Source organism: Nycticebus coucang, chromosome 22, assembly GCF_027406575.1.
Source record: "Nycticebus coucang isolate mNycCou1 chromosome 22, mNycCou1.pri, whole genome shotgun sequence".
In the NCBI taxonomy this organism is placed as follows: domain Eukaryota; kingdom Metazoa; phylum Chordata; class Mammalia; order Primates; family Lorisidae; genus Nycticebus; species Nycticebus coucang.
In genome coordinates this window covers 20,016,097-20,027,684 of record NC_069801.1, presented here as the reverse complement: position 1 = coordinate 20,027,684, position 11,588 = coordinate 20,016,097, and the positions used below count along the sequence as shown (strand labels likewise).

The following is an 11,588-nucleotide window of genomic DNA, read 5'->3' as shown; positions in this document are numbered from 1 at the left end:
GGGCCTACTGATGCTTAGATTATAACTTAAAGAAAACAGCAAAGTCTGAGGTTTTTCACACTCAAAAGTCCAGAGGAGGTGGGAAGGTACTCAGGGAGGACACAACCAAAGCGGGCATATCTGGACCATCCTCAGTCCTTGTACCTTGTCTCCTAACAAGATGACTCCCATAGAAAGAGAAACTGAAAGAACCCTTTCCTGTCCCCCAGTGATGGTGTGGGCAAGAGGCCTACACCTGACTCTTGTCTCTGTAAAGGGCCATACACATGAAGCTGTGATTCTGGCAACCAAGGGTGCTAGGGATGATTGAGTGACCGGCCAGGGAGGCTCTTTCTCCATAGAGGGCACCTGTTAGAGGGCGGGAGAGGGGAGAGGGGGCTGGTGGGGGGCGGTACCACAGGCCTCCAGCACTCAGGAACCTCCTTGGTTCCCCCACAGGGCTTCCCCCCCAGGACCCTGCTTCAAGTAGGTAGGCACCAAGCTGGCCACTAGGGACAGCCGAGCTTCTTCCAGTGGCACCACCACTCAGGGGACCTTCTGCCTGCATCGCCCCAGCATTTGCCTGTGGGGCTTCCTGGGGCTATGTGAGCTGCGGAGAAGGCAAGAAGGGATGGTGGCAGGGGTCAGCTCTGCCCACAGCACTGTTCTTTGCAGGAGAAGAGATAAAGCTGGCCACTCCGGATTCCAGTCAGAGCGTGCAGAAGAGGAACTGGCGCTATTTCAGTGGCCAGGGTGGGTTGGTCAGTCCCAACCAGTAACCAGTCCTAAGGAAGGACACCGTCCCAGCCTGAGAGGCAGCAGAGCCACCCCAGGTACCCCCTAGCCAGAGGGGAAGAAACAAACCCACCCCCGTGTCTCCAGCCTGAGAGAGGAAACGTGATCAAGCCCAGGACAGCGTCCAGCCCCTATTCTGAGGCGAGGAGACACATTCCTGCCATTAGGACTGACAAAGAGGATTTTTTTTTTTTTTTTTTTTGGGAGTTGCACTATGTCGCCCTCGGTAGAGTTCCGTGGGGTCAGAGCTCACAGCAACCTCAAACTCTTGGGCTCAAGCGATTCTCTTGCCTCAGCCTCCCAAGTAGCTGGAACTACAGGTGCCCAGCAAATAGCCGGGGAGGTGGGGGGGTAGGGGAGGAGTGTCTCACTTTTGCTCAGGCTGCTCTCGAACCTGTGAGCTCAGGCAATCCACCCGCCTCGGCCTCCCAGAGCGCTAGGATTACGGGCGTGAGCCACTGCGCCCGGCCCAGCCAGGATTTCCACAAACCAAGTTGGAGAACTTTTCAGTGGGGGGGCGCCCGACAACGCCCGGGGGCACAGCCGTCACCCGGTGCTCACCAAGCCGCACTGGGCAAAGGCTGTTGGGGTTTTTATTGTAGGCAGTTGTGCTCCTCCGGCCCGGTGGGCACAGGGGTGAGCGCCTGGGGCAGCTCGGGGCGTCCTTTGCAGCCGGCCGCCCCCTCCCCCTGCCCCGCAGGCTTTTGCGCACGACTCGCGGCGGGCCGCTTCACACGGGGTGGCAAGAGCCGGATAAAGGGGGCGGCGCGGGGCGCAGCAGCCGGCGCCGGCATCGGCACGCGGGAGCCGAGACTTGGGAGAGCCCGGCGCGCGGGGCCCTCCCGGCAGGTGGGTGAGCGTCGCGGAGAGTCCCTCGTGCAACTTCCAGGGCGCACTCGACCGGGCGGCGGCGCGCAGCTGCCGAGACCCAGCGCGGGGCCGCATGGAGGCCACGGAGAAGCAGTACCTGTTAGACGCCAGGTCTGGAGCTCGGTAAGGCGACAGCCTGGGGAGGGGCGGGCTTTTGGGCGGAATCAGACGCACCTCCTCATTTACCGTTCTGGCAGTGGTTGGTTTTGGCTGCGGTTTGAATGGGGCCACAGAGCATGGGTGGAGTGAGGTGAGGGAAAGGGCAAATTAACCGTGGTCCTGTGGTCCAGGGGATCATCTTTGGCGCCGAGCACGGATCCTGAGTCCTGCTCACCAGGGGAGGGGGCGGAGTCCTATACCTGGAGTTTCGCCCTGCCTCGTACTTTGCCCCGGGGGCAGGGGGGAGAAGGCAGGGCAGTCCTCTCCTGGGGAGACTCTGTGCCCCCAAGTGTGCTGGAGTGGGGCTTTGCTCTTGTCCTGAGCCTGAGCTGTTGTCTGCTTGACTGGACAGCCGCCCTTTGGCCAGTTCCCAAGGTCTTTGCCTCCTCTTGGCCTTGGAAGGAGTGGGGGAGGAGGAAGCACCCTGGGAGTAAGGCCACCAGACTCCCATTCCTCCGGCACCTCTTGTCTGAACACAGGCTTCTTACCTTCTGGTCACTCCTCAGGGATTTGAGCTTAGCATGTCCTTAGCTGTTCTTCCCATTGCACACTTGGGAACACCAAGGCCTCAGGGAGAGATGAAACTGGAGTCAGCCCTCCTTCCATCTCAGAGCTGTGCTCCTGTTCTCTTCCTCTCTGGCCAGGTCGTACATGGGATCTCTGTGGCAGGATGGGACTGGCTGGATCCCTCTGCCTGGACACAGCCTGGACTTACAGGCCATTGAGGTGGCTGCCCAGAGCAACCATTACTGTCATGCCCAAAAGGATCTTGGCAGTGAAGGTGACCCCAAGAAGGAACGGGCCCGGCGCCAACTCTATGTGGCCTCTGCCATCTGCTTGGTGTTCATGATCGGGGAAGTCATTGGTAAGGACTTCTGTGCCAAATGAAGTTGGCACGTGGGTAAACTGGATGATCCCAGTAATACTATTAATAATAATACTAATAAATAATAGCCCTATTTATTGAACTCTCACTATGCTAAGCCCTTTATATACACATTTTCTCATGCAATTCTAACAAGCTTGTGCCACCATCTGAGTACTGTTATTCTCCTTATTTTATAGATGATGAAACTGAGGCATATTTAGGTTAAGTAACTTGCCAAATATCACACACAGCTGGTAGATAATGGAGGCCTGAATTCCTAGAAGGAAAGAGCATTTACTGAATATCTACTATGCTTTCTTGTCCCTATTTGAACTTGATTTTGATTTTCACATTCACCCTCTAAGTCAGTGGTTCTCAACTTTACCAATGCCACTATCCTTTAATACCGTTCCTCATGTTGTGATCCCCAATGATAAAATTATTTTCGTTGCTACGTACTTACATAGCTGTAATTTTGCTACTGTTAGGTATCGTAATGTAAATAACTGATATGCAGGATGTATTTAGGTGACCCCTGTGAAAGGGTCGTTCAACCCCCAAAGGAGTCGCGACCCACAGGTTAAGAACCGCTGCTCTAAGTATATGTTGTTGGTCCATTTCACAGAGAGGGGAAGTTGAGGCTCGGAGAGAGTAAGGTACTTTCTCACAGTTGCACTGCTCATGGGTGACAGATCTGCAGTCTAGTGTGTTTTCTCCCAGAGCCTGTGGTGTCCCTGCTACACACATAGTTGGGTGGTTGGCTCTTTGGGGAGATGATAAGGACTCTCCGCTTTCCTGGCCCTGCCCCTGCAGGTGGGTACCTGGCACACAGCTTGGCCATCATGACCGATGCAGCCCACCTGCTCACTGACTTTGCCAGCATGCTCATCAGCCTCTTCTCCCTCTGGATGTCCTCCCGACCAGCTACCAAGACCATGAACTTTGGCTGGCAGCGAGCTGGTGAGGACCCCGAGTGGGCTGGAGATGGGGTTGAGAGAGAGGATGGGTCAGAGTAGAGGTTCTTAAGTGGCTGTGATAGGTGGGACCCTGAGTGAGGCCAGGAGGGCGACTTGGATGAAGGAAGATATCAACCTTGGCCTCTGTCCTCTGGGAACTTCCAGTCTGGTAGAGGAACCCCGGTTCTAGCCATCCCAGAGCTCTTTGCCTTTAGGGAGGCAGAGTTCACCTCCCTGAGCAATGCAGTGGTCAGATTTCAAGAACAAATGACAGCCACATTGCCACTGCACATAACGCCATGGATTGGCACTGGGTGGGGAAAAAGGCTATCAAAGACTGCTGGGAGACACAGCTTTAACCTCTCTTCAATTTACCTCTGGGCTGCATTGTCACCTTCCTCCACATGGGAAGAAAAGGTATATATTTTAATAAGTCAGTTTCTCTACATGTATGTGTATAAATGAAATGGGTAGACCCAGATAACTTACATAGTTCCTCCTAGTTCTAACATCTCAGAAATACGAATGGTGGGTAAGGTGCAACCATGCCAGCTATATCTTCAGCAGAGCCCCAACTGGACCCAGGCCCTGACTTTGCTGGCAGGAGGAGGGGAAACCTCTTTAGCCTGAGGTCCATGCCAAGGTTAGTGTTGGGGTCGGTTGTGTTCTTCAGAGATCCTGGGAGCCCTGGTCTCTGTGTTGTCCATCTGGGTCGTGACTGGGGTACTAGTGTACTTGGCTGTGGAGCGGCTGGTCTCTGGGAACTATGAGATCGAGGGGAACACCATGCTGATCACATCGGGCTGCGCTGTGGCTGTGAACATCATGTGAGTGGGGCCTTGGTTTCCTGGGTCTCCCCTCCTCCTGGCTCTCCCCTAAACCTATTTCTGCTGTCAGGGAATGGAAGGAGGCCATGCTACAGTCCAGCATAGGCCATAGGACAGAATCACCCTAATGATCTGAGCTCTGGCACCTAGAACAACCAGGTCCTCAGGCCAAGGCCAAGGCCATCTAGGGTCACATCAACTCCACCCACTCCCCCATACAGATCAGTGAATAAACTTTGAGGCTTCATACCTGAAGTGGGGAGGGGTAAGCCCAGTTGTTGCAGGAGCACGTGTCTCCAGGGGCAAAACCCAAGTCCATTTCAAGCTGATATGCCCGAAATTGGTCTCAGTGAAAGGCAGTGGTATGTAGAGCATGTGTGTCTTGTTTGGGTTCTTTCTCTCCCTTGCTCTTCGGTAACATGATAGGGTGAACTAGATGACTTCCGTAGTGCCCTCTTGCTCAGATTCAGTGCTGTGGCATTGTTCTACCCAGACCTAGCATGGCACTGGAGCTGAGCGCTGTCTCTTGCGGCACTCTTAACCAAGGCCACACAGGTTGGGCTCCCCACATGGCCAAAGATATCACATAGAATTTGGGTGCTTGAAATTTTTGCCTCACAGGGTGACTTCTAACTGCTACTTCAATGAGCCCCCTAGTTTTGTCTCCACTTCCGTAGAATGGGGTTAACCCTTCACCAATCTGGCCATGGGCACAGTCATGGCCATGCACACAGCCATGGCCATGCACACAGCCACGACACCAGTGAGCAGCAGGAGAACCCCAGCGTCCGAGCTGCCTTCATCCACGTGATTGGGGATTTTCTGCAGAGCGTGGGCGTCTTGGTTGCAGCCTATATTATATACTTCAAGGTCAGAACCAGGGGCAAAGGGAGGTGGGGAGCAGGGGAGTACAGATCATCTGATGCTCCTTTCTGCGCAGCGCCCTTTTCAGATTCTAGTTTCCTCCCAGTTTGGGGCAAAATGGTGGGGAAATGGAAGGAACATTCAACCCACACCTACCGAATATCAGTACTTCTGACCCTCACCACAACGTGAAGGGCAGGGGGTGGTGTTTTCTACAAGTCAGAAAGGTTCAATGACATGCATAGTGTCACACAACCAGTAAGTAGTGGAACCAGATTCAACCCCAGGACTATGGGCTGCCGAAGCCCAGGCACTGCCCATCACACATGCAGTGAGGTACAGTGGAAGGAGTAAGGCAGGTTTGAAGCCTTGCTTCTAACTCTTTGTTAGATGCATGAGGTTAGATGAGTTGCTTGCCCTAATTAGCCTCAATTTCCTCATCTATAAAATGGGGATAGTGGACCAGATGGTGTCTAAGATTCCTTTTATTTTTTCCTGATACAGAGTCTCACTCACTATGTTGCCCTCGGTAGAGTGCTGTGCTGTCACAGCTCACAGCAACCTCAAACTCTTGGGCTCAAGAGATTCTCTTGCCTCAGCTTCCCAAGTACCTGGGACTACAGGCGTCTGCCACAATGCCTGGCTATTTTTTTTTTTTTGCAGTTGTTTATCTGGCCCAGGCTTGGTTCGAACCTGCCACCCTAAGTGTATGTAGCTGGCGCCATAACCACTGTGCTACGGGCACCAAGCCTAAGATTCCTTTTAGCTTTGTCCATACCTCAGCCTCCTAGGCAACGAGGGATGGGAAGGGACAGTGCCTTATCCTGAACTGTGGTCTGTCCTGCTCATTATTCCAAATGTGGACTAGAGTAGAAAACCATGAGGCAGGGCCAGGGCGAGGCCCACATCTCCCCTGCAGAGAGAGCCCCCCTCCCTGACACAGTGCTGGGAAGCTGAGGTGTTGGGTGATGAACACAGGTCTGCCTTTTCCTCTTCCTATAGCCGGAGTACAAGTATGTAGACCCCATCTGCACCTTCGTCTTCTCCATCCTGGTCCTGGGGACAACCTTGACCATCCTGAGAGATGTGATCCTGGTGCTAATGGAAGGTAACCTGGACTTTGGGGCTCCCTGTCTGCTCTTGGTTTTCAAGCTCTTATCAGCCTCAAATAGGGTATGTGTGTCAGGGGGAATCCTACCACATACATGGTCTGGACACTGGCATGAGCCAGAAAGCCCCCCTGGGGCCCTGGGTTGATCTTGGCATAGAACTTGGTCTCCAGAGTGTAGCATTTCCTGGAACTGTGCCTGTCTTCACTTCCTCCTTGCCCCTAGGGTACCTCCTCCCCTGCTGGGATGTGTCCTCCCTGCCTAGTAAGGTGGCTTCTGGGTGGTATCTGTAGCACCTGGAGCTCCAGCCCTACCCTGTACAGTCTCTAGTCGCCTTCTCTCAGGAAGAGAGAGGGAGTGAAGATTATGCTTCTCATTGCACAGGGAGAAAGACTGAGGCTCAGAAAAGGACAGTAAGTCTTGGATAAGACTACTGAATCCGTTCCGATTTAGGCCTTCCTACAACATCACAAAAACCAAACTATGTCCCTGCTTCCAGAGGACATGGTTGCACTTGAGGGATCTGGAGACAGATGAGTGGTGGAGAGTGGTCTGCCCTGAGTCACTCCTGTCTTGTGCTCTAGAGCCTTGAGTCTTGGGCTGAATCATGAGTCTCTGTGGTGAGGGACAGTTTGGGGTTGAGTTGGGTGCTAACGTGGGGTTAGCAGGAGTGTTTGCAGCCCCGAGCTTTTTCTCTAAGAATAAGGCTGACTCAGATAAAGGTGGTGATGGAGAAGATGGTTATGTCCAAGAATCTTGCAATTCTGTTCGTTCTTTCTTTTCTTTCTTACATTAAAAAATATATTATTGGGCACCCATAGCTCAGTGGTTAGGGTGCTGGCCACATGCTCCTGGGCTGGTGGGTTCGAATCCAGCCCAGGCCTGCTAAACAAGCAAACAAAAAAATAGCCAGGCGTTGTGGTGGGCGCCTATAGTCCTAGCTACTAGATAGGCTAAGGCAAGAGAATCACTTAAGCCCAAGAGATTGAGGTTGCTGTGAGCTGTGATGGCACAGCACTCTACCAAGGGTGACAAAGTGAGACTCTGTCTCAATTAAAAAAAAAAAAAGGCTTGGTACCTGTCGCTCAGTGGCTAGGGCACCAGCCACATACACCAGAGCTGGTGGGTTGGAATCCAGCCCAGGCCTGCCAAACAACAATGACAACTACAACCAAAAAATAGCCGGGTGTTGTGGCGGGTATAGTCCCAGCTACTTGGGAGGCTGAAGCAAGAGAATAACTTAAACCCAAGAGTTACAGGTTGCTCTGGCACTTTACCCAGGATGACATAGTGAGACTCTGTCTCAAAAAAAAAAAATATATATATATATATAAAAATAATTGAGTACTTACTATGGGCCAGACACTGTTTTAGGCACTGAAGATACAGCAGTAAACAAAACAGACTGTCTTGCCCTCAGGGAGTTTCCATTTTAGAGGGAGAGATCAACAGTGAACAAATTAACAAATAATTTCACACACTGTTAAGTTTGAGGAGGAAAATACAATAGGTGACATCACAGGGAGTTTGGGAGGCAGGGATAACATTGGACCTGTTGGCCAAAGAGGTCTTCTCTGAAGAGATGACACTGGAGAGCAGCCCTGCAGGGATGGGCATGAATGGGAGGGGACGTTTCCTTCAGACCCTGTCCCTGCTGTCCTCAGGGACCCCCAAGGGCGTGGACTTCACAGCAGTGCGAGATCTGCTACTGTCCGTGGAGGGAGTGGAAGCCTTGCACAGCCTGCATATCTGGGCACTGACTGTGGCCCAGCCGGTGCTTTCTGTCCACATAGCCATCGGTGAGTTGTTGGGATACCCAGGACGGTGAGTGAGAGAGACACCCTGGTTGAGGCCATCCTCAACGGGGCCAGATGACCCCAGGTGCTTGAGGGCCCCTGTGTCAAGCTCAGCTCTGTGCTGAGTGCGTTATACACATTATGCCACGTGATCTTTCTAGTCTTGTATCCACAAATACAGTGAGGCAGGGGTGAGGTGGGATGCTAAAGTCATTTGCCCAGGTGTTTTTAGCTAAGTGGCAGAAGGTGACAGATTCCTAGTCTTAAGGCTGATGCTTTGCCGGCTCTTTCAGGCAGGTTCTGGGCCTGACCCTGGAAAGGAGCCTGGTGCAGGAGTAGAATCTGGGGGCTTCTTGATGTTCATGGTCACCCAAGCTATCTGCTGGGGGTGGGGTGCTTGGGCTCCTGGTGATTCTGACAGGCTGAGAGTAAACCGTTCTCTGATGCCGCCTCTGATGTGTCCTCTCACCCCCCAGCTCAGAATGCAGACGCCCAGGCTGTGCTGAAGGCAGCCAGTAGCCTTCTCCAGAGGAGGTTCCACTTCCACACTATGACCATCCAGATCGAGGACTACTCCGAGGACATGAAGGACTGTCAGGCATGCCAAGACCCCAAGGACTGACTGCCTGGCCAGACACCAACTAGGGCATAGACAGGACCTGCAGGTGATGGGACTGACAGTCCTCCAGGCCCAGCCAGGACTCTGCCTCCTCTGGCTGTGTGTAAACAGCCCTGACCTCTGCTGCGTGCTCAACGTGGAGCCTGGACCTGCACTGGGAATAGGCTCTTCCGGCCTCCCCATCTGACTACAGCCAGCCCCAGGGTGGGGACTTGGCAGGTATCAAGCTAGCTGACCCACTCCTCCAGCTCCTGGGTCAGCTGACAGGGCTGTGTTTGGGCTAATGCTGTCCTATCACCTGCAGTGGCAAAGGCATTGCAGCACAGCGTGGGACAGCAGCCTCTGTGTTCCCTCACCTGCCTGCCTCATTTCCTATTTTCGGCCTGTCTGGGCTTTGCCTTACGAGTCTGTAAAGAAGCCCTGAGTCACTTTGTTGCCCTTGGTAGAGTGCCGTGGCATTACAGCTCACAGCAACCTGCAGCTCTTGGGCTTAGGCAATTCTCTTGCCTGAGCCTCCCGAATAGCTGGGACTACATGTGCCTGCCACAACACCCAGCTATTTTTTGTTGCAGTTTGGCTGGGGCCAGGTTCGAACCCGCCACCCTTGGTATATGGGGCCTGCATCCTACTCACTGAGCCACAGGCACCGCCCAATAACTCATTTCTTAAAAAACAAAACAGCAGTCCAAGAAGACAGTCCCCTCCTCCTGCCAATAACACTATGGTTTAAGGAAGCCATAGGGCCAGGAGTTGTGGGGACCCCCACTCTCATGTGGGTCCCCCTGAAGTGGGGATTCAGGAGGCACCTGAGGCCTGTCTGGGCCTCAGTCACTTTAGCTGTAAGCCAAATGTTTCCTTTCTTGTAGTGGGGAGGCTTCCTACTAAGCAAGAGGCTGGTTTCTTTTTTCCTTATTCCCCCAGCCCAGGAAGCTGTGCCAACACAAAAACACCCTTGGCACAGGGGGTAGGAGGGGATAGAGGTTTCAGCTTGAGTGCTACCCCAAGGGCCTCACAGCCCCCAGGCACTTCTCTTGCTCTGAGAATGTCCTGGGGATAGCAGAGCCTAAAGCCAGATGTGATCAGGACAGTTCTGTTGCCTCTCTGGCCTGCAGATGGGGGAGAAAAAGGAGCTGGACACAGGCCAGGGGCCAGCTAGGAGGGAGACACCAACTTCCTAGGGCTGGCGTGTAAAAAAAATTTTTGACCAACAGAGTGGGTTATAAGTTGAAAAAGGGGAGACTTGTCCTGATTCATGGAGACAGTGTGCCCAGTTATCAAGGGAGCCCTGCATGAGATGGTGTGTCTCTGCCATTATAAGCAAATGTCCCAGGCAAGCTGGCCTCTTTGCCTTGTACTGTCATCTGTAGATTACAAGTGTTAATATGTACCTCACTCCATTGAGGTAGTCAAAGTCTGCCCAGTACCTGGGAGTTGATGAAGAGTGGTTGTTTTTATTATCCTGGAGAGAGGGGACTTTGGGCTAGGTGCAGTGGCTCATGCTTGCAATCATAGTGCTCTGGGAGGCTGAGGCAGGATTTCATGAACTCAGGAGTTCCAGACCATTCTGAGCAAGATCAGGATCCCATCTCTATTAAAAAAAGAAAAATTAGCTGGGCTTTGTGGTGGGTGCCTGTAGTCCCAGCTACCCAGGAGGCTGAGGCAGGAGGATCACTTGAACCCAGGAGTCAGAGGTTGCTGGGAGCTGGGCCGACACCACTGCACTCTAACCTGGGCAACAGAGTAGGACTCTGTCTCAAAGAAAAAAAAAAAAAGAAAGAAAGAAAGAGGGGACTCTGGTCCAAGGCTGTCTTGCTAAGGAGCTGGGTCAAGGGCTTCCCAATCTCTGTAGGGGCAGTACTGAGTTTGTCTTGACTCCCTCCTGGCTCCATGGTGGGAAAGGGAGGGGTTGACTGCTTCCTTCCTCTTTCCAAAAGAGAATCTCTTTCCATCTGTGAAATGACCTCTGTGCCTTTCTAGCACTGTCATCCGGGATTGCCTATGATTAGGTCAGTGGATCCTCCATCCTCTCAAGGTCTATATAAAGTCATTAGTGTTGGCCTGGAAAGGGGCAGGGGATGTTGCTGGTTGCTGTGCTCCATTCTACCACAGTCTCAGGGGAATCACATCTCTATGCCCCAGTCATGGCAGGCCCCAGGAATCTAAATCCTGGGCTTTGCCGTGTGCCAAGTCCTCACACCCCTCTCAAGAGACAGTCATTGCTGTACCCCATTTTTATAGATGCAAAAACTGAAGCGCAGAGAGGTTGAGCCCCTCTCCTGAAGTCACACAGCTAGTGTGGGGCAGGTCTGTGAGTTCTTCCTCATTCTCTTAGACTTCCCCCTGCAGCAGGGTCTGGGACCTACTGGGAGCTGCATGTTGTAAGTGATGAGCTGCTGGTCAAGCAGTACCCTCCCCTGCCCCCTCAAACACACACACAGGCAAGGCACCAGTGGAATCAAATCTCTATGCCCCAGCTATGTCAGGCCTCAGGAACTTAAGGCACTTCAGTGTCCTGGGTGCTGCAGTATGATTGAATTGGAAGATGCATCTTTTCCCTGGTTAGGCCTGGCACCCAGGGCACTCCCTACCCCAGGAAGGTTGCCTGGGCTAAGCCATGTGCGTCCTCACCCATCCTCCACTGCCAGGACTCTGGGCCAGACTGTCTCCCCTCCCTTGAACTGTCAGCCCACCCCCGTGCCTCAAGCACCTAACAGCCCAGTCTGCCCCACTCTGCAAGTCCATTTGT

At 53.1% G+C, this 11,588-nt stretch overlaps 1 protein-coding gene across 1 annotated transcript; it reads left to right on the top strand.

Moving 5' to 3' along the window:
• The first annotated feature begins 1,642 nt into the window (after positions 1-1,642).
• SLC30A2 (solute carrier family 30 member 2) lies at positions 1,643-10,780 on the top strand. Its single transcript, XM_053576628.1, has 8 exons — positions 1,643-1,767; positions 2,448-2,668; positions 3,485-3,631; positions 4,301-4,454; positions 5,132-5,324; positions 6,321-6,426; positions 8,092-8,226; positions 8,700-10,780. Exons 1-8 carry the CDS (start codon positions 1,718-1,720, stop codon positions 8,843-8,845), a joined length of 1,152 nt encoding a protein of 383 aa, XP_053432603.1. The 5' UTR covers positions 1,643-1,717; the 3' UTR covers positions 8,846-10,780.
• Positions 10,781-11,588: the final 808 nt, after the last annotated feature.

What these genes read in the sequence shown, in the direction of transcription:
- SLC30A2 (XM_053576628.1), top strand. Translation starts at nt 1,718, where the DNA reads ATGGAGGCCACGGAGAAGCAGTACCTGTTAGACGCCAGGTCTGGAGCT. An exon ending in GCTGTGGCTGTGAACATCAT is followed by an intron (nt 4,455 to 5,131) that starts GTGAGTGGGGCC and finishes CCACTTCCGTAG; the next exon opens with AATGGGGTTAACCCTTCACC. An exon ending in CCTATATTATATACTTCAAG is followed by an intron (nt 5,325 to 6,320) that starts GTCAGAACCAGG and finishes CTCTTCCTATAG; the next exon opens with CCGGAGTACAAGTATGTAGA.